Here is a 22,639-nt window from a genome sequence, read left to right as displayed (position 1 = left end):
TGCATTTTTTGGCCCCACAAGTGCACATGGATCAAACAGCACCTGTACTGGGAACCCCAGCAGCAGCAGCAGCAGCAGCAGCAGCAGCAGCAGCAGCAGCAGCAGCAGCAGCAGCAGCAGGGCAGCCAACAGCCAGAGCAGGAGCCACAGCCAGCATGCCAGTGCCTGCAGTCAACTGGCTGAGACAGTGGCTGCATGCATCTTCCCCCTCCCCCAAGGCTGGACCCCAGAAAAACTTCTTGGCCACATCCATCATTTACACTGCAAAACAGGAAAGCGGGAGCGGCTGAAGCTGGAAGCTGGTCACCTGTGGGGGGCAAAAGGGGGGCCAGGGTTCCTAAAGCCACTAAACTACTCGCCAGTCAGTAGTCTCTAGGCAACCCTGTGTGCATGATACCTTGTCAAATATATAAATAAATGCCCCTATGGTGGTGGTTCAGTGCTTCTCCCATCAAGAGAAAGGGCACCACCTGTCCTCAGCTTTCATCTCTTGTCTGTGTTTCTTCATACTCTTACCATTTTCCCCTGGGAACCAGAACTGCACCAGTTCGCAGCACTGAGTGCTTTTCTCTTTAAAAAATATTTTATTAGAGACTATTAAATTTACAAAGCACTGAAATTCAATGTGGTATTTTCTTACATGTATATATTCTTTAGACAGGGTCTTACTATGTATTTCAGGGTGGCCCTGAATTCTATGTAGCCCAAGGTGACTTTGAACTTGAGGCGATTCTCCTGCTTTCCTGAGGGCTGGGTTTACAAGCACATATTGCCCTGTTCAGCCTGCATATAACGTTTTGATAGAATCCATCCCATATTACCTTTTATTAAACTTATTTCTCCCTACCTTATTCCTTCCCTTACATAATAGTTCCCCTTCTTTTATGCCTTTTAAAAAATGTTTCGTTCTGACTTTTAACATAACAATCTCTAATTCTACCCATTATCCTACAAATGACACAATTTCATTCTTTAGGGTTGAATAATACTCCATTCTGTGTACACACATGCCACACTGTCTTTATCTAGTCATCTAGTGATGGGCGCCAGGGCTGGTTCCATGCTTTGCGAATCACGCCACATGAGCAACATTTTTGCCCCAACTATTCTCCCGAGGCTAATATGCAAGTAGGAACCTCGATTGTGCGCTCAGGATTAAAATGTGCCTAATGTAGAATAAACGTTCTTTAACTGCTGTTGGCATCATTGCCTATCCCTTTTTGGAACTTAACTAGTATCATTTACAGTCAGAGACCTGCCTTACCAACCCTTTCTTCCATTAACAGATCTTGAGGGTTTCAGAGTTCCAGATAACTACAAAAGTTTGTTAACTAAGGAGGGTCCTTTTATTCAACAAGAAAACTCACACTTATTTATTATTATATCTCAATCACCTATTTACTATTTCTAGCAAATCATGATACAAAAAGCACAAATAAGTTCAAATAACTTTAATTCCAATATTAGACGTGTTACCTGCTGAGACCACGGAAAGTCATCTTTCAAATGAATGTAAGCAGTCTGTCCACCAGAGGGCAGACGTGGGCTACCTAAAGGAGACAAGTTTAGAAACCTGAAGAACCCACAGGCGCAAGCCTCTGGTAATTTTTGTCCTAAAGATGGAGAGGGAAGACAACGAAAATGGGAAAAGACATCGGATGTGAGACTTAGTTAAGCAACCATCTAGAACTGAGTCCCCAACAGGAAAGAACTGGGTTTCTTTATATCTTTTCATGGGGACAGATAACTTTTGTTATGGTTGAGAAAATGCATGAATCACTCTCCAAATGTAATTAATGGTATTTTAAAACTCATAGTGCCTACTGTGTTTCTCAGAATCTCCCTTCCAGTAAGATAAATTTAGACACGGTAATGTTATTACAGTAATAATTTATTAACAGATAGTAAGATTTCATCACACATACAGGCTCTTACATAATGCGCAAAACATACCCTTTCAGAAAAAAAAAAAAAAAAGACCTATTGTTCAACAACTTCCTTTCCATAGACCATGATGCTCAACAACTCATCCTTGTCCCATAAGGTAGTCAAGAAATGATTTATGATTAACACCAAGGCACTTCCTTTAAGGCTAGAGCTACTTGATTCCAGGTATCTTATTGTAGGGATACAGTATACAGTAGGAAAAGAGAATGTCCCCAAAATAAGTTTATTAAAGCTTCAGATAAAAACTTGGTGGCCTATCTGCAGACTTAACATAAATAGCATCTTTAATAAAGGCATTTGTTGACCTTTATTATCTTGTCTTCAGAATTATACCACTAAGTTAAAAATAAAATACATACCAAAGAATCTAGTGATTTAGTATAATGCTTTTGCGCTAATATATTTAATGTTTAAAATTTCAGCTGTTATGTAATATTTTTTAAAAAAAAGTCCGTATCAGGATAAAAATTACCTTATAAAAATAAACCTCCCTTGCTCCTACATTTAAATTCTCCATTCCTAAGTTATTTTTAAAAAATTTAAAAATTAATGTACAGTATCTCAGTAGTACTTTAATACATAGGCTATAATAATGAAGCAGCTGGTACTGTATATTATTTTGTGCTGTTCCATTATAATTTTCATTCTTAGAATTAGCACCTAAATTTGATTTATAATTAAACACATTTTACAAAAGGGGGGGGCAAGTTAGTTTACAACCTAATTAACATTCTAGATTCCATTTCGTCCTTTTTACAGTTGTTAGGCTCTGTTTTGAATACAATATCACTAGAATAAATCAAAAGTAGGTGGTGTAAACACTAACAGAAAAGTTACACAAAATCTAAATCCTGTCCACTGGATTTTTATCATTGTACCGTGGAACTTTTCTTTCCCTGAATAGACCCAGATCATCTTTACCTCTTGCTCAGCCTTCAGCCAGCCCTCAGTTCAATACTGTCTACAAAGCACCTCCTTCAGTGCCCCAGCATTTGGAACCTGACTTCTGCAAGGGTGCTCAGAACCATCTACGCTGATGCAAAGAACCTACAGTTCTCATAACAGAGGAAAGCAATAAGGGTTGCAGAATTTGATTTTCTTATTACAATTCAAAGACTCAATTTAATTTTCTGAGAAATGTACTGAATCCCTTTTCTTTAATATTGAGATCAGGTCTAACTTTGACAATGTGTTCGTGAGAGCTTGTTTGGAGGTTCTAGCAGGCAGCACGCAGCTACTCCTATACCCTTGATCAAGGAATGGTCCTCCTCTATTGGGGGTGGTGGTCGTCTTTGACCGAGTGCACAGCTTCGGGAAGGATGCACAATGTATCGTTGAGGGAGAAAGGTGACACCCACCTAGCCAACCAGATCAGCTGAATCAATGGCGATCAATGGGGTGACAGATGTTGTAGCCAGATCACCTTCACATCCGAAAATGTGTTCTTAAGTGACAAATTACTAAGAGAGCAGCCCTGGGGAAATTTACCAGTCTTGTTAAAGTGTGTAGTTATTAGCATTAGAATATTCTTAAAAATACACCTAACACCCCCATAGAATTTTTAAATTCACCATTTGCCACTCTGTAAATTTAATGACCAAGTTTTACACCAATGACTGCTACTTAAAAGCTAAGTCAGACACCTAAATCATACCTTGTTTTCCTTACAAAAGGTCACTTTAGGGGGCTGGGGAGATGGCTCAGTGGAATAAGCGCTTCCCTGGCAAGCGTAAGGGCTTGAGTTCAATCCCCAGTTCCACGCAAAAAAAAAAAAAAAATCACTTTAAGTTTAGGAAGACCCATTATCCAAAGCAGGCCAACTCGGGCTCTTGCCACCACCTCACCAAGTGTTTCTCAGCTTTCAGCTTTGGTGAATCTATGATTTTCCCTTCTAGAAACAGAAACTTGCTCTTAGGAGAGACTTGCTTCCTGATACTGACCTTACTGTGTGGAGCCAGGAATTGGTTCCTATTTATCTGGATCCCTTCACTGGCTAGAAACAGCCTATGTAATGATCTATTCCTTTCACTCTTCTGCAGTGTTCTCCTTGTACAACATAACTGCACTGGCTCACTCTACCCTGTCTGTTGCAACAAATTTAAAAACAAGTTTGTGAGAGCTTTAACTCTCAAGAGAGTACACATTATATTTCAATTTTAAAAAATTAAGCTATTCTACATTCTGTATATTCATCAATAACCAATGAGAAAATGCTTCACTTAGACTCTCACCTTTATAATAAGCAAGATGTTTTTGGATCAATATATGTTTAAAGTATCATAAAGCAAACAAAAATATTGATTTTGGTGGTGACACTGAATCTGGTCTTAACGGTCTGATTGCTTTAAATTATCAGCAATCAAAAATTTTTAAAAGCTAAGTGTGATGGCATATATGAGATACCCCAAAATGCACTCTACCCCCAGCTAGCTGGCAGGCTAAGATGAGCTCCCCACTTTGGGGTCAGCCTGAGCAATTCTGTGGGGCCCTGTCTTCAGGGCTGAGGAAGAAGGTCCATGGTAGAGAGCTTGCCAGGCATATTCAAAGCACTGGATTCAAGGCCCAGTTCTACATACCCCCAAAATAAAAAAAAGTACAAGTGTATGCAGAATGCAATTCAAGTAGCAAGGATGAAATGTAAACATTAATGAAACTTTAAAATGTTTACAAGCTGGTTGTAGCGGTACACACCTGTAATCCTAGATTGCCGCAAGTTCAAGGTCAACCTGAACTACCAGGTGACCCTGTGACAAAAGACAAAAAAAGTTTTTACAAATGGCTACTCCAAGCAGAATCTCATTTGAGTGGGACAGGTACAAACCAGCACATAATTCAAGAATTTGCTTACTGCACACATAAAGCTCCAGAACTGTCTACATCCACCTGTCGATGGAAATGGCACGTACTGGGCAATTCCTGTTATCCATCCTTCTAAGAGACTTTCCAAATATGCACTGAGCTGAATTCCTTTGCTAGGGTGATGTTGGATAAACTATAGAGTTGTCTTAAACGTGTATTTATTACTGTGTCAGTTATTAGATATCTGTAATATTCTCATCTTAAGTCCTACTGGGCGAAAAGGAATGAAATCCAACATACTGTGGCTTTATAACTAATATTCCTAGACTCAACAGAAATGGAAAACATTAGAAACTAAAAAGCACAAGTATAGGCAGCATTCCATTTTTGAAATTCGAAAATTCTAAACCTAAGTGATAAAAGAATATCACAATTTAGGATAATATTGCATATAAGCATAACATCAATCATCTAAAAAACAGAAATGTAGAAACTGTTTTGATGGAATGATAGGTATTTTCTATGGAAGCAAATAAAAAAGATCTACCTGTGGAAAAGCAACACTGGAGGTTTACAGAGCTAACAAAAAGTATATATATATATAATATGTACATATGTAGTATACCCTACATATGGAGGTTATATTTAAAATTGCTTAGACTATAAGGATAGGCTTAAAAAATGAGATTTTACTTTGGCAATCATTTTGTTTGTTTCAAAAGATTTGGGTAGATGCTTTAATCTCAAATAAATTAGTCCATTATTCTTTGGAGAACATGTCTTTTTTGCCTGCTCATGTCCAAATATAAAACTATAAGCTTTCAAAGTCAGATATTCTCTGTTTTTCCACATAACAACCTTCAATTCACCACCTGTGGCCAACAACCATAAATACACCCACAGAACTTGGATTTTATGAATGTGATGCTTCTAAATCTTAATAGCTTTAGGCAACATGAAGTTAAAAGCTGTCATTATCATAAACATTTACTGTACATCAATAGGTTGCATGGCAGTATGTATCAACATGATTTTCACTAAAACTTCCAAAAATTATTGATGTTTTTTGGCATTACTCTATCACTTTGGTGCATTTTTCCCATGAAAAGCAGCCTCACTTTGAGAATATCAGTCCTCAAAGACTTATTAAAATGCCACGGCAAGTGGCAGAGGTGAGGTGTATACAGCATACTGCCTAGTAAACAAATGCTTATGGGAAATGTAAGCCATTCCTTTTTTGTAGTGTCTTTGATAGTTTGCCTCAAACTTATTTAAAATTGCTGAGTCAGCATCCTATTTTGGTACCTGTCACTGATGGCAGAAATGCCAGTTTAGGGCAAATTCCATGGGAAAGCACAGTAGGATATCTGACAGCTAAACTAGGCCATAATGATGGTGATACTTGTCTCAGAAACAAGGACAAACAGTGATCACAGAAAAGACGAGAGGTCTGCCATTATAGTTTCTGATTTTGAAAACTCTTTGCTTACCTACTTCTCCTCAACTAAAAAATGTGTAACTAAAACATCCAATTTATCATAGAGTGTTTTTAACGTCAAACTGGTTGTGATACAGGATGTCACAAACCTGCCCGCCATCAGACTGTGTGTGTGGTTCCCTGTCTTAAGCAGAGGAGGACTGGAGTGATTTCTAACTTAAAAGGCAGAGTCCTCTGCTGTCTGGGGAGCGAAGACTGGGGCTACAGAAGCATGCAGCAAACTTTTATAATTAGAGCTCCACGTTCAAAAGTCTCTTAACCTCCTGATACAAAAGAAGCTAAGTGCAATATATCCCCTACTTTTCCTCCAGTCAGGCAAAGACTCCAATGGTATTACAGCAAATCCCAACTGCACCCCTTTCGGGTGGCAAAGTCCAAATGTAGGCCCTAAACCAAGCTCGTAATTAAGTTTGGGGGCTATTTTATAACTCAATTTACTAGGTGTTATATCTCAAGAATATTTTACACAGATGCAGTAAAGCCTGAAGTCACATTTTCTTCTGCCTTATGAGCTTTGCTGCATTTGTGAATATGAAAAGGCCGTAAGTCTCCAAGGAAGAAAAATACTGCTCATCTGAAATTTTAATCTATGAGACATTCCTCTTTTCATCTGCTTTCTCAATCACTGAAACCACTCATGCCATTGAGTACACACGTTCCTTTCTGGTTTTGAGACTCTACTGCAAAAGCCACTGCTTCATACACACTGAAGAAGAGAAGGTTTTGTTCTTCCTCTCTGTAGTACTGTCCCCTAGTCAGGGAGTCCTTCACAGAAGGATTGCATTGAGCCAGCAGAATCTGAACGCCAACAGCTTCATAATCTCGGCGAACTTCTTTCAGTGTATAAATCCCTGCTGTATCTAAAAACTGTATTGCACTGCAGTCAATCACTATAGTATGCAGTTCCAAAGGATCACGGGAAAGCTGCACGGAAACGTCTTCCTGGGCTCCACCGAGAGCCACTCTCTGCTCTTTGAGCTTTCTCTTGGCCACCTTCTTCTGAGCTGCCTTTACCAAAACTGGGTTTAGAGTATTTTTATATAAAGCAGATTTAAAGCATTCTTTGTTTATGTAGTACAGAGGGGCTATGAAGCGGACAATCTTGATGCCTGGCTGGGTCTGAAGGTTCTTGTAAGCAGACAGGGATTCAAAGAGTTCAGACTCTTCCACCAAGCCAAGCAATGAAACCTTTGGCTTCTGAGTGCGGAGGATAACACAAAACATAGAAAAACAAACCCCAATAAGCAGACCTATTTCAGTGCTTATCAGAGCAGAGGAGAGCATAGTAACAAACCAGATAAGTGTATCCATCCTGCTAACCCTCCACATGTTGGGTAGATCTCTAAATTTACGAAGGGCTCCCCGGAGATTTACAATAGTGATTACACCAAGGACACATTTCTGTAGAGAATAGAATAAAGGAGCTATTACTAGCAGAACCAACAAAAGAACCAAGGCTGTCATCACAGAAGAAACCTGAGTTTGACAGCCTGTGGATTCTTTAACCAGTGTCTTTGCAAGAGCTGCACTAGAAGTAATGCAATGGAAGAAGGAAGGGATGATATTGCAAAAGCCAATGGCATACATCTCCTGATTTGCTTTGACTGTGTAGCCATGTTTCTTGGCAAACATCTCAGAAAGTGACACAGTCGTAGCAAAGCCAATGATAGAAATAGCTATTGCATCCACAGCCACGTTAGGCACTAGGCTCCAGTCTGGTGCTTCGGGTGGCAAAAATCCAGTGGGAATATGTCCAGCAACACTGGAATTATACTTCTCATTTAGTTTTCCAAAATGAGAGGTGAGTGTGGCTAACACAACGACAACAAGTTCGATAGGAACTGGTGCCTTGAGCTTGGATTTGAAGTGCTCATTGAGTTCTTTGGTTGGCAGAAGTACCAAAAGGCACAGAAGGCTGGTGATGAGATCACAGATGTTGGTCTTACGGATGTTTCGGAAGATATGTATCCAGGTGGTGATGAGCGAGCCCACGCCGTGAGTCCGCGGAATGCTGAGCCCGAGAAGGTACTTGGCCTGAGATGTGAGAACAGTGATGGAGGCACCCGTGACAAACCCACTCAGCAAGGAATCTGAGAGGTAGACAGAAACAAAGCCCACTTGAAAGAAGCCCATCGCTACCTGGAAAGGAGGATATACACGTATTAAATATAAATGTCAGACAAAATAAATGCAGAGAAAGAAAAAAAATCAATTTCACTTTGTGAGGAGAGAAAACTTGCCCAAGGTCACACTGTGTATCACTAGCCCAGTTTGAACTAGGACTGAGGATTTCTGCCTTCTCAAACAATGTATCTCATTACTTTCTTTTCAAAAAGAAAATTCTCAAGGATCCATATTAAAACAAAAACTCAAATTGAAAGACTTCTTCTAATTCAAAAACCATGTGTTTTTTTCCTGTAAAGAGACATCTCTGTTGTAAAAATAGTATTATGATCTCTAGGATCTCTTATAGATCCAAGATTTCATGTACAATGATTATTCTGATCACTTCTTACCTGATAAACTCCAGCCATAAAGGTTACTGTGCTTCCAATTTTGATCGCGTAACTTTTGTCACATATCCTTTCTGATGTGTGGTTCACTAATGAGCTCATATTTGAAACCATTCCCATAGAAGGAGTGACATGGGCAGTGTCACAGCCAGCTTTGTGGAGTTCTCGGTCAACTACCTCACCAATCATAAGGCACAGTATTCCAAAAATGCCCACAGAGATGTGACGAGAAGTACCAAATAGAAAATAAATGATGCCGGCAAAAAAGGATGTGTACAGACCATAGATAGGATCTTGGCCAGCCAAGAGGGAATAAGCAATGGACTGGGGAACCAATAAGATACCCACAATCAAGCCAGACATCATATCTCCCAAAATATTTTTCTTTAGATCATATTTTGGGAGCCACTGCAAAACGGGAAAGAAACCAAAAATCCTATTTTTGGCTTTGGTTGAGCTACACTGACAACTCTTCTGTAGTTTTTCAATGACAAATTGCTTAATGTTCGTATTTGATTTCTCTTGAGGCTCTAAATAAATCCTAGGATAAGGTCTGCATTGCTCATTGGTTTCGACTTGCTTGAAGTCAGTACTTGATTCCTTTTGTGGCTCCAGAGAGACCCCAGATGGAAGATTGTCATTTGCTTCAGCTGAGTCCCTTGGTACAAGATCATGTTGCTCTTTACTTTCTGAAGACATTTCTGGAGATAGATGGTTCAGCTTCCTACCCCAGAGAAAATGTAAGTGTTAGTTAATGAATTCTTAGTCCCCACCTATATTAACAGTCCTACCTTTTTTTTTTTTTTTTTTTCAGAACCAGGGATTGAACTCAGGCCCTTGTGATTGCCCAGCAAGCACTTATTCCACTGAGCTATCTCCCCAGCCCCACAGTCCTACTTTTTACACATAGGAATTAAGAGGTTTTGGCATAGGTGACTTATATCTACCTTCTTTAACTGAGCTTTATTCATACTGGTCAGGAGGGAAAAAACAGACCAAAAGTGGAGACTAAACAGCTAAGTCAAAGCAAGTACCATATAGGTACAGGACTTCCTCAGGATAAAACTACTAAGGATTCTTTTCCATTTCTGCTTGGCTCAGCCTGTGGTTCTTTTCCTCCAGAAAAGGCATCAGGGTAAGCTTTCTCCTCCTTTCCTCACTATAAATGGTCTTCCTCTCAGGTTCTTCACTTCTCAGCTATATTGTAAACTAAAGTTAGGAGCATGGGGTGGGTTGATGGGGTAAGTGAATGTAAGCTGTAGAAGGTTTTTGGTCCATCCTGTGGCAGTATAAGCCGGAAGCCTATTGTCCCTAGGCAGCAAGGAACAAAGAACAGAGCCCAGGAACAAGAAGGAGCCTGAGGAAATGTGCCATCTCCTCCACAAGCTGGGATACAGGGAACAAATTCCTGCAGGCGCCTTGTCTGTTCTTTGTTCCTTTAACTAGGATATTACAAACTACTGATACGTAAACTTATTAGTGGATGCCAGAAGGCAATGTAAATAATAAATGGCCTACACCAAGTTAGTTATGTGCATTCCTTAGCCTGTTTTTAGCCCTCAATAAGTGTGAGAAGTTTCCTTGGCTCTGGGCTCACTTAGAGAGAGACCAAGCTCAGTGAAGCCTCTGAAGCTGTTACCCTACAACACTATCCTGCTGGGTTCTAGCATAGTCCTCTGCTCCATATGGAAGGCACACATTTATATAGAGATCCTTGGCTATTCTGAGTACAAATGCTTAAATACATACTGAATAGAGGAATGATGTTACCATGAAATTCCACTCAGTGTGTAGTAAATCTGACATTGCAAAGAACAAATAAAAATTTGTGACTGGCCAGATACAGGTGAAGAATGCAGGAAATTTTCTAACCAAACAAAAAATGGACGCTGGGGCTGGAGAGATAGCTCAGTAGAATAAGTGCTTGCCTGGCAAACGCAAGGGCCTGAGTTTAATCTCCTGTTCCGCGCAAAAAAAAAAAAAAAAAAAAAAAAAAAAAAAAAAAAAAAAAAAAAACAATAAGATACTAGAAACCTAACATTACCAAGATGCCATAATCCAGAACCTCATAAGCTACTTAAGAACAAAAGCTAGATAAAAGTAACCAACTTTATTTTTATTCAGGACAAACAGGGATAAAATAAATTATTTTAATAATCTTGTGAAGTGGGGGGCGGGCAAGAATTGTTTTTAGATGACTGCTGACCCTCAGCAAGTCAATTAGACTAGCACACACCCCCAGCAGGTCTTTCTTCTTTAATGGAGTCTGAAACTGTCTGCTCACATTATGCTTTCTTGAGATACACTGCATGCATTTCCTGTCCTATTTTGGTAATTTCTTTTTTTTTTTTTTAATTTTATTTTTATTTATTTATTTTTTTAAATTTTATTTATTTATTTATTTGTGTGTGGCCAGCTCAGCCCACCAGGGGGCGGGGCTGGCTGGCATGTGGTGCTGGGGGATTGAACCGTTGTCCCTGTGCTTTGCTTAGCTTGTTCTGAGTAGGTGCTTTAGACCACTGAGCCATCTCACCAGCCCTATTTTGGTAATTTCTGAGTCAAGAGGTTTTTTTCAAATTAATAAAAAACTGTAAGAATAAACTAACCAAACCTAAATCTCTCCTTCTACTGCTGCAAGGAGGAAAAAGATAAAAACTAATATTAAAAAGTACAGTAGAGAGGTGCTGAAAGTAAAAACAAACAAAAAACTAATAGACAAGAGGAGTGCCTTTGTCAGGTTCATCTGTAATCTGATAGAGCCAAAGAAACAATCAACAAATTCAAAGATAGGTCAATAAAAATTACCTAAACTAAAGCCAAACAAATCTTGAATTTAAGTAACAAAAGCAAAAATCCAACACCAATCATGTAACAGTACATCTAAGACATAGAAAGCTTTTTTATTGCTAAGAGAAGAGAAAATGGACAGAAGTGGACAAGAATTTTCCAAAATTACTCAGACAATGAACTACAGATATATTTGGGAATATGAAAGAAAAGAGAAGAAAAAAGAAAGAAAAGTGGCCCCTACACATATCACATTCAAGGTGCTAAAAACAAGACATGAAAATCCTAAAGACAAAGAAAAAATACATAGCAACAAAGTTAAGAATTACAGCAGCTGTCTTGGAAACCACGGAGAACAGAAGATGAGGGAGCAGTATCTTTAACAAAGATACCACTTTCAACCCATAAATCCTATATCTAGAAAAAAGTCTTTCAAAAGATGAAGAATAAACTCTCTCAGATGAACACTGAAAGAATGTATTATCAACAGATCAGTGATTGCCTCTGTACCCCCCATGAAGATTCTTTAGTGAAAAGGAATATACTAGTCAGAAACTCAAGATAAAGAAATTCCTGGAAATGCAACCAATGATAATAAAATGAAATTCAACTTTTCAATAAAAAAATCTGTTGTTGCTCTAAAAGATAATGTCTATACCAAAAATAGGAATGCATTCATGTGACAATAACATCACCAAGAATAGATTGTGAAATGAAGCCCTACATGAAATGTAAAGAAGTGTACGGGCCAGGGATAGAGCTCAGTGGCACAAGTGCCTGCCTGGCAAGCGCAAAGTCCTGAGTTTGATTCCTGATACCAAAAAAATCCAGGCAAAATTATCTGAAGGTAGATTCTCGACTAAAGATATATATTACAAAAAAAAAAAAAGTATATTACAAATCCAAGGCTAACAGCTAATTTTTTTTAAAAGGGTACGATAAATATCAAATCAGTGGTGGATTTAGGGTTTAGGATAAGCTTAGAGGAAGAGTATTTGCCTAGCATGTACAAGGCCATGGGTTTAAACACCACCACTTCAAAGATTAAAAACAGTGGATAAAAAGAAACATAAAAATTCTCAACCCAAGAAACAATAGAAGAAATAAAAAGTAGAAAACAGCAAGATGGTATCATTTAATCAAACATAAATAATGACATTAAATATGAGTGGTCTAGGGGCCGGGGAGATGGCTCAGTGGAGTAAGCGCTTCCCTGGCAAGTGCAAGGGCCTGAGTTCAATCCCCAGTTCCGCAAAAAAAAAAAAAAAAAAAAAAAGAGTGGTCTATACATGACTCAGACTGAAAGCAAGCAGGCACTGGGGAAGGAGGAATTACTGATTACAGAATTTCTATTTCAAGTTTGAGAAATAGGTAATAGTGACAGTTAAGTAATATTGAGAATGTACTTAATGCCACTGGATTATACACTTAATGGTTAAAATGGCCAATTTTATGTCATACTATTTTAACATACATATACACTCATGCAGCCAAAAGGGAAAAAACTAGTGTATACTATCTTAAGATTTATATATTAAAGGGTATAGTATTACTTAATAATATTCAATGGTACGTTAAGGTGTATTACAGCTCTAGAATAACCCCACCAATAACAAAGAATTGTGGTTAATAAACAAAAGAGGGGAAATGGAATCACAGAAAATACTAAATAATCCAAAAGATGATGAGAAAGGAAAATAAACTGCAACCATAATAGCCATGTCAACAATTACCTTAAACACAATGGTCTAAACATCCCCACAGAGACAGATTAGATTAAGAAGCAAGGCCCAATTATATGCAGCCTACAAAAGAAACATACTTAAGTATAAAGAAAACAGAAAGCCAGGCATGGTGGCACACACCTGTAATCCCAGCACTCGGGAGGCTGAGGCAAGAGGATTGTTGAGAGCTCAAGAGCCAGCCTGAACTGCATAGTAAGACCCTGTCTCTAAAAAGAAAGAAAGAAAGAAAATAAATATAATAAGATAAAAGTAAAAAGATGAGAAAAGGTATATTTTGCTAACATGCACCAAAAAGAAAGTTGGAATAGCTCTATTAACATCAGATAAAGAAGATCTGAGATGCTGTGCAGGCCCCCTCCCCGGGGCGCACTGAAACAACAACTGAAACTGGGCATGGTGGTGTGCACCTGTAATCCCAGCGCTTGGGACGCTGGAAACAGGAGATCACTACAAGTCCAATCTGTGTAGTGAGACCCCACAGACCCTGTACTAAATACATTTTTAAAAAACAAATAAATTTAAAAAAAAAAAAGATCTGAGGGAAAACAGGCTAATTTTATAAATGATAATGGAACCAATTCTTCAGGAAGACTTAACAATTACAATGTTAATTGTGTACCTATCATAGTTCCAAAATAAATGAACCAAAAACTAGCAAAAATAACCAGGAGAAATATCCATGACTATCATCAGAGAACTCAATGGCTTTCTCTCAGTATTTATTGAATAAGAAAGAAAAATCAGTAGGATTTACAAGAGTTGAAAACTATAGAGCCACTCAGACCATGTATATTAAAGATAAGACATTATATGCAATAAAAGACAAATACATATTCTCTTCAAGGGAATGTGAAATATTTACCAAGGAAAAACGTAGTTCTCTGTAAGCTTAAAAGAATCCAATTCAGGGGCTGGTGTGATGGCTCAGTGGTCTAAAGCACCTACTTAGAACAAGCTTAGCAAAGCACAGGGACTACGGTTCAATCCCCCAGCACCACATGCCAGCCCGCCCCCTGGTGGGCTGAGCTGGACACACACACACACACACACACACACACACACATAAATAAATAAAATTAAAAAAAAACAGACTAAGAATCCAATTCAATACATAGTATTTTCTGACTTCAACAGAATTAGAAAACAGAAAAATACTGGAAGCCCACCAAATACTATGATTGAAAAATAACACATTTCTAAGTAACACAGGCATCAAAGGCATAACAAAGACAAATGAGTTTTATCTGTAATAGCCTCAACCCAAATGGCAACAAAAATCAAACTGTGCTACAGGAATGAACTACTGATATAACATTAATAAAGTGAAAATAATTTTACTGAGTTAAAGGCCACACAAAAAAGGAGTACATACTATATGATTCCATCTACAGAAAATGCAAACTAACCTACAGTGACAAAAAAGCAGATCAGTAGCTGTTTCAATATAAGAGGTTGAAGGGATGGAAGACACTTCAAAAAAGCATGAGGAAGCTTTGAAAATGATGGGTACGTTTATCATCGTGATTGTAGCGACACATACATATATGGGAAAAGAGAAAATGAAAAAACCCAACTCCTTCCCACTCCATCCCCCACCTTGTGGTACTGGGGGTTAAACCCAAGGCTTTCACTGCTTCTTCATTTTGCAAAAATTTGAGACAAGGTCTCACTAAATCGGTAAATTCCCCAGGATGGGCTTGAAATGTCCTCTTACTGAGCCTAAGAATGCTGGAGTTTCAGGAATACCTTTTGATTTATTGAACACCTATTATCCTATAATAAATCTATAAATTACATTGATTTTTATCTGAAGGGAGAAGATCTAGTTAGAATTTATTATGTTACACAATGATTTTATTTTCAATAGTTAGGTAGCCTTGGAAATGTAATTCATAAGCTCCCAAATAAAATTAACTTTGGGAGAGTTTTAGAGCCATTTTAACTTCTTTTTATAATATTTAAAGTATACATTTTGGGGCCACCCAGATAGCTCAGCAGACCAAAGTGCCTGTTTAGGCAAGCTCAGGGGCCAGGGTTAGATCCTGAGGGTGCCTTGCCGACCCCATCCCTGACGCGCACTGAGATGGGGAATGAGACAGGGGTATGGTGGCACGTGCGCCTGTAAGCCCAGCGCTTTGGAGGCTAAAAACAGGAAGATCACTACGAGTCCAATCTACGTGGTGAGACCCTGTACTAAATACGTAAAATAATAATAATGTATACATTTTCATTTTCAAATATAGTAGTTTCTATGATTACATTCGATGACATAATACTAATCAGATACTGAGATTCTTTTAAGAAAGTTAGGTCATTTAGGGCTGGGGAGATAGCTTAGCAGTCTAAGCACCTGCCTGGCAAGCACAAGGACTGAGGTTCAATCTCCAGTACCACATGCCATGCTGACTCCATGCTGTGCCAGCCACCAAAACTAAGCATGGTAGTACACGCATATAACCGCAGTGCTGGGAAGGCTGAGACAGGAAGATCACTACAAGTCTGAGTTGCACAGCAAGACACTGTACCGCATAAATAAATAAAAGATTAATTTTTTTAAAGGCCATTTAAAACCTAAGTTCAAGCAAAGCATTATAGCTTGGGAACACTCAGGAGGCTAAAGCAGGACAGGGAGTTTGTGGCCAGGCCAGGCTACACAAGAGCCCAAAGCTGACCTAGAGTATGTAATAAGACCCTATCTCAGAATAACAACAAACAGGGGCCGGTGATATACTTCAGTGGTCTAAAGCGCCTGTTTAGGCAGGCTTAGACAGACGCAGGGGACCACGGTTGAATGTTGCACCAGCCCTGTCCTCAGGGTGGGCTGAGCTGGCCAAAAAAAGAAAAAAAACAAGAACAAAAAAACCCTTTAAGAAAACAAATGTTAAAGAGTTCAAGCTTGATATCCTACTATGGATATACTTTGAAGTGTGCATGTTTCTTCCGTGTGTAAATAACTGTCTTTAACACATAACACAATCAAAACAACACATAATGAAAATTAGGAGAAAAATCAACCTACTTCTAAATTGTAGGACCTTAGAACTAGAGAGGGAAGGACTCTGACCACCACCATCCTGTTCAGAGACCCCTCTAACCTGCCCCTCCCAGCAGAGCTGCACCTGGGCACTCCTAATGAATGCTATCATCCCTGTTGTTGACAGTAGCCTCTGTTCCCTGAACTTTTTCAGCCATGGTCAACCATCATCACCTGTGCTCTCTCTTTTTTTAAATGTATTTAGTACAGGGTCTAGAGGGTCTCACTATGTATATCGGACTCGTAGTGATTGTTTTCCGCCTGCCAAGCTGCAATTATAGGTGCAGGATTATAGGCGCGGGATTACAGGCATGCGCCACCATGCCTAGTGTCAAATGCCTGTCTCAGTGTGTCCCAGGGCAGGACCGGCATGGCATGCTGAGGACTGAATCCTGGCCGTTGCACTGCACCTATAAGCAGACACTTTAGTCCGCTGGCCTATCTGGCCAGCCTTCTTGTGCTCTGTTAAGGCTTGTTCTTGGCAGGCAGCTACAGGCCTTTTCACCGAACTCTCCTCTCCCCACGACCCTTTAAAAGGTCCCATACCCTTTATGATCGCAAGTCTGGTCTCTAGTGTCACAGAGGTCCTTTGCAGGTTTGTTCTGAAATAAACCTGACCTGTTGAGCTCGTATCTGTTTCTTCTTTTCCTTTCTCCTAACGAAGATCATGAAATACTCAGATTTCGTACAGCAGGAGAAAGGTTTATAACAGTGAAATCATTTAAGGTATAGCTGGAACTACACTCTAAGTATGCTGACCCCCTAATCTTTTTTTGTATATTAGGACTTTTAGGCCAATCTCTTTATGTGTATATATCATCAGCTACTACAGGAAAACTGGAGTGGACCCCAAAATAACCTACATATCAAAAGTTTACAGAAAACTTAAAATCTTCACCGTAGTGAACAAGTCTTACCAAAATAAGTCTCCCTTTTTATATGGAACATTGTAAAGTAGAATGGAATAGGTATGATAGGAACGGATGTGTAGTCTGAAAACAATTTTCCAGTATTCCCATCCCCATGAGCAGATACGTGGCTTCAACACAAGCCTCCGATTCAATCCTACACTGTCTCCTGGCTGCTTATTCTGAAGCTTCTTAAAGATCTTCAGGAAGCTGCATGAATACATGGAATACTTGTACACTCACGGCTCACCTAACAATCTGACAACTGCTAATGCTACATGTGCTCTTTTCATATTCTCTCCATACACAGTTATTGTCAACTATTAAACTATGAGAAAGCTCAAGACACACAGTACTGATGGCACCGTTAGAAAAACAGAGCTAAGAAAGTCACTCCTGTCTACCTTTTTTGTTTCTTTGAGACAAAATTCACTAGGCAGTTCAGGCTGGCCTTGAACTCACTGCATAGCCTAGGCAGGCTGGCCTTGAACCTGCATTCTCCTTCTAGTGCTAGGATTACAGGCAGGTACCACCATGCCCAGCTTTATGATAAAATAATAATTTAATTTTACACAGCAGTGCAGGCCATTCCTCCTTCCACTGTCCTAAGAAAGGTAAGTAAAGGGGTCGGGGAGATGGCTCAGTGGAATAAGCGCTTCCCTGGCAAGCTCAAAGGCCTGAGTTCAATCCCCAGTTCCACCAAAAAAAAAAAAAAAAAAAAAAGAAAGAAAGAAAAAAAAGAAAGAAAGGTAAGTAATAACAAAAACCCAGATCTGACACTCCAGGCAACAGCACAGCACAAGCTCTGGGATGTCCCAACCTGACTTTCAGTCCTATCTTCACCCTATTCAAACCTTACTAAGGGTTCATGAATAGGCACTAAAGCTATGGATGCAATTAAAAATACAGTGAATTGTTACAGGTGTGTGCGTGGACTAAGATGACACAGCACCCAGTCCATCATTCCTGTCAGTCATATCTCAACATTCAGTGCAAGGCACCCGGGGTAAAGCCCGCATCCTTTGTCTTCTGAAAGCCAGATTTATCTATGAGCTGCTGTGTTTCGTGTACAGTGCTTTTGCTTTCCTGTCATCTCGGCACCACGCCATATTTTTGTCAGCACAGTCTTGCCCTGAGCACAACTCTCCATAATCTTTAATAAATGTAGCTGCTTTTCACTTACTGTGGGTGTGTACTTGCAACTCTTCATCGTACAAAAGAGCCTGGGATTTATCTGCTAAACTCATCATGTAGCAACACTTCAGCCTGCACCCTATATTGAACTTACATGTTTTAACTATGATGCTACCTGTCTTCTTCAAAGTAAGAAATTATTAATAAGACCAGGTGAACTATTCAGATATGTGTCTCAAAAATCTTCAGTGGCAGCTGACAGTGGTAGCACCTGATTGTAACCTCAGCACTCTGGGAGGCTGAGGTGAAAGGATTCTAAATTCAAGTCTTAGCCATTTAAATGAGATTGTCTCAAAATTCTGAAAAATGAAAAGGTCCGGGGAAGGCCAGCAAGATAGTTCAGCAGACTAAGCGCCTGCGCAGGACCAGGGGTCAATCTCTGGCAACACATGCTGTGCCAGCCCTGCTCCCAGGCATGCTGAGCCTGCCACTAAGTCCAGGCCTAGTTAGTGCACACCTGTAATCCCAGTGCTGGGGATGCTGAAAACAGGAGGATCACTAGGAGTCCAAGCTGCATAGTGAAACCCCATACCAAATACATTTAAAAAAAAAAAAAAAAAGAAAGAAAAGGTCTGAGGATTAACTCAGTGTAAAGGCACTGAGTTCAATCCCCAGTACTACTAAAACAAAGAAGCAAAAAACAAGAACAAACATCAATAGCCCCCTACTTCCTACCAGTCTACACCAGCTATGGTGAACCTTTTAAAGCTTTCCGTACACAACAGCCTACCATGGCATGGGTGCTGTAGGACCACTGCTCTAACACTTTGCTGTAGCCTTCTAAGAATCAGCCCACAGCTGCCTCTCTTTTGCTTGCTTCCTTGCATTACTGTTCCAATTGTCAAGTCTATGAACATGTCAAGCAGTCTTTGCTTCCCTATGCCATCACGCCTGTTGTGCCTTCAGCCAGGGCTACCTTTTCCTGCTAGCTCCTATGCTGGGGGGTGGATGCTGGGTCTTCTATATGCTAAGCATGTACTCTACCACTGAGCTGTCCCTCAGCCTCTCCACTTGTCTTGGCCCTTTTTGCAACTCCACACGGCCCATCTTAAATGCTTCACCAACACATCACATTAACAATTTAGCATGTACATTATCAAGTCTCTCAACCGCAGCACACTTATAGGCGGGTACCAAACCATTCTCACTGCTCCATAACCCACCACCTAGCTCAACACCTCACACTTGGTGTGGATGGGTACATTTATGCTTATCCTGGAAGGAACAAAGTTTCAAGTAAACATAACAAAGACAAGAAAACATCCTATTTTTCAGTTATCACAAATAACATTCATTTACATTTGTAATGCATAAGAACCAAAAGGCTCATATCAGTTTTGCATACTATTTCTAACATTAAGTCCAATCTAAGGCAAAATAGTAAGAATTTCAAGAGGAAGATAATTTAATGTAAAACCATGACCAGGTAACTCAAAACTACCTTGCAGCATAGTGAGTCCCTGTCTAAAAAAATAAATAAATAAAAAGTACCTTGTACAATAATTTACACCCCTTGAAAAGATTTAATACACATCTCCCACTTGCTTCCTCAATAAATTTAAGAACAAAGTATAAACCTCCATTCTTCAACACACAACAAATCAAGGTTCAATTGAGGGTTGGGGAGATAGCTCAGTTGAATAAGCGCTTGCCTGGCAAGCGCAGTGTCCTGAGTTCAATCCCCAGTGCTGCAGAAAAAAGAAAAAAAAGGTTCAGTTGGTAACAGCAGATTCTCAAATTCATCCTCCAATTTTGAAGGTTGGCTTTCTTTTTATAAATCTGCACTGTCCCCAAATTTGTTTCTTTGCTAAGAGGTTTTTAGGAGCTAGTTTAATATCTGTTTCTGAACCTGTTAGTGATATTAGAAAATGAAGGTAACACACTGCTTAAAACAGTTTTGGTAAAAGTTCAGGACTAAAATTGTTTTTATGTTTCATATCAGACCCTGGTAATATTTTTCTTCCTGTTTTTCCATTATAAGTAACAACATAAATTCACTACTATACATTTTGGCTACAACAGTTTGCATCCCCGACAAGCGTGAAGCCATGCCAGGTCTTGTTTCCTGCATACTTCTCACCCCTTACCTGGAATGCTTTTCTCCAACTATGTATTTTTTTTTACTTGCTCCCTCTTCTTTCAGTTATTTCAAATGCCAACTTCCTAACCATTCTCTTCCTAGACACGCAATATAAAACAGCACAGCTGCCTCGTGGCCCATCCTGGGCTTGCATTCCCATCCCCTTTCCCTTGCCTTACTGTTTTCAACTGCCCTTTTTTGCTACCACATTCACCCTTTAAATTGTCTGTCCTAGGACCGGCCAGGTAGCTCAGTGGATTAAAGTGCCTGCTTAGGCAGGCACAGAGACCCAGGGCGCACTGAGACAGCAACTGAGACCAGTCTTGGTGGTGCGCGCCTGTAATTCCAGCACTTGGAAGGCTGGAAACAGGAGGATCATTCCAAATCTGATCTGTGTAGCGAGGTCCTATAGACCCTGTACTAAATACATTTAAAAAAATTATCTTTCTCAGACAATTAAACGTCTGCTTTGTTTTGTTTGAAGCTGTGTCCCAAGTACTATGTCTTATCTGGCATCTAAGTGCTTCAAAAATATCTTTTGGAAGAACATCTGACATAACAGCTTTGTGGGGAGAAAAAAAGGAGTTACCGTCCCCAATCTTTTCTAACTAAGCCCCATCCCTCTACCCCCAAACTATAACCAAGCTTATTCCAAGAAATTATAATTTGGTAAGCATCTCTCTAAATTGTGATGACCAGTCTCAAAACTTACCCTTAGTAAATAGAATTTCAGGATCACAAAGCCCTGAAAAATACTCCTTAGATCTTCCTCTAGGAGGCAGCACAATGATTTGACCATGCTACATAATGATTTTTTTGAAATACAGACTATGAAGATTCAGGTGGGAACAGTGGTCCAAGCCTTCAATCTTAGCATCTTGGGAGGTGGAGGCAGGGAGTAGAAAGTTCAAGCCCAACCTGGGTAACTTAAGACTCTGTCTCAAAATTTAAAAAAAGAAAAGAAAAAGGGCTATAGATGTGAAGGTCATAAATTCTATCCCCTAGGGGCCGGGAAAACGGCTCGGTAGAATAAGCGCTTGCCTGGCAAGCACAAGGGCCTAAGTTCAAAACCCCAGTTCCATAAAAAAAAAGAAAGAAATAATAAATTCCATCCCCAACACACACAACAAAAAAGGCAGCACATTCTTAGAGCTGCCCCTGCAAAGTGAAAGACGACAGCCAAGGCTCTGCATCCTAGGTGATGTGGAGCTAGTGAGCTTAGCTGGGCTCCTACTTGGATAGTCAGCAGGTGCGTTCCAGAAGTCAGACACATATCGGATCTCTGTTCAGATCCAACTACACTGCTCAACAGCTACATGGAACCAACTGAAAACTTTTCAGCATCCATTTCTGACCTGTAAAATGGAGGTAACATTTCCAAGTAATTTGCAAGATTGTTGTATGGCCAACACAAGTATCTAGCACGTAACATTTACTCAAAAGACAACAGCTATTAAGTCTGTTTTTTGAAATCCCTGAGGTTCCTGGTGGGTTGGGGATGAACCCATTTCTTTCCTAAAACCTTTGACTCTCCAATTCTTGTGGATCAAATTTTCAAAAACATAAACTTCTGTTTAACTCAATAAGGTATACCAGGACTGGCCAGACAGCTCAGGGGATTAAAGCACTTGCATAGGCAGCCACATGGGCCAAGGGTTTGGTCCCCAGCCTGCCATGCCTGGCCCTGGCCCTGCCCCTGGGGCATGCTGAGTCCATGATTGAGACTGGGCATGGTGGTGTACACCTGTAATCCCAGCACTTGGGAGGCTGAAAACAGGAGGTTCACTACAAGTCCGATCTACATAGTGAGACCCTGTAGACCCTGTACTAAACACATTAAAAAATAATGTATATTATATTATTCTTAGATTTCATATGAAGACCAAATAGGGCAGGGAGGGGGGTAACCCAATTGTAGGGCACTTAAAAGGACTTGGGTTCAATCCACACCACACACCACATGAACACACAAAAAAGGGCCCGAGTTCAAAGAAGGAAAAACAAGGTATTAGAATGGATGCTTGAAAGGACTTCACTCAGGATAAATCCTGAGGGCATTTCACTGACCTTCTCAAACCAAAAAGCTACAACTCTTGTTGCATAGGTTCTGCTTTACCTTGGTCTTAACCATCCA

General features: G+C 39.8%; 1 protein-coding gene across 2 annotated transcripts in view; it reads right to left on the bottom strand.

Annotated features, from left to right (window-relative positions):
• Positions 1-4,660: 4,660 nt before the first annotated feature.
• The window catches only part of Slc26a2 (solute carrier family 26 member 2), a 19,223-nt gene continuing 1,244 nt past the window's right edge, over positions 4,661-22,639 (bottom strand). The window contains exons 1-3 of one of the 2 annotated variants that reach the window (XM_023715330.1): positions 16,870-16,947; positions 8,761-9,481; positions 4,661-8,383 (exon numbers count right to left, since the gene is read on the bottom strand). In XM_023715330.1, the coding sequence (XP_023571098.1) occupies positions 6,863-8,383; positions 8,761-9,456 (2,217 nt within the window). In that variant the 5' untranslated portion in view covers positions 9,457-9,481; positions 16,870-16,947 and the 3' untranslated portion in view covers positions 4,661-6,862. Of the gene's footprint in view, positions 8,384-8,760; positions 9,482-16,869; positions 16,948-22,639 lie in introns of those variants that run through there. The other variant, XM_004631292.2, reaches the window with a different exon arrangement.

The sequence above is a fragment of the Octodon degus genome, unplaced genomic scaffold (assembly GCF_000260255.1).
Source record: "Octodon degus isolate 3935 unplaced genomic scaffold, OctDeg1.0 scaffold00040, whole genome shotgun sequence".
NCBI lineage: Eukaryota > Metazoa > Chordata > Mammalia > Rodentia > Octodontidae > Octodon > Octodon degus.
Note: the sequence above shows the minus strand (reverse complement) of the source record. Positions and strands in the feature narration are given on the sequence as shown.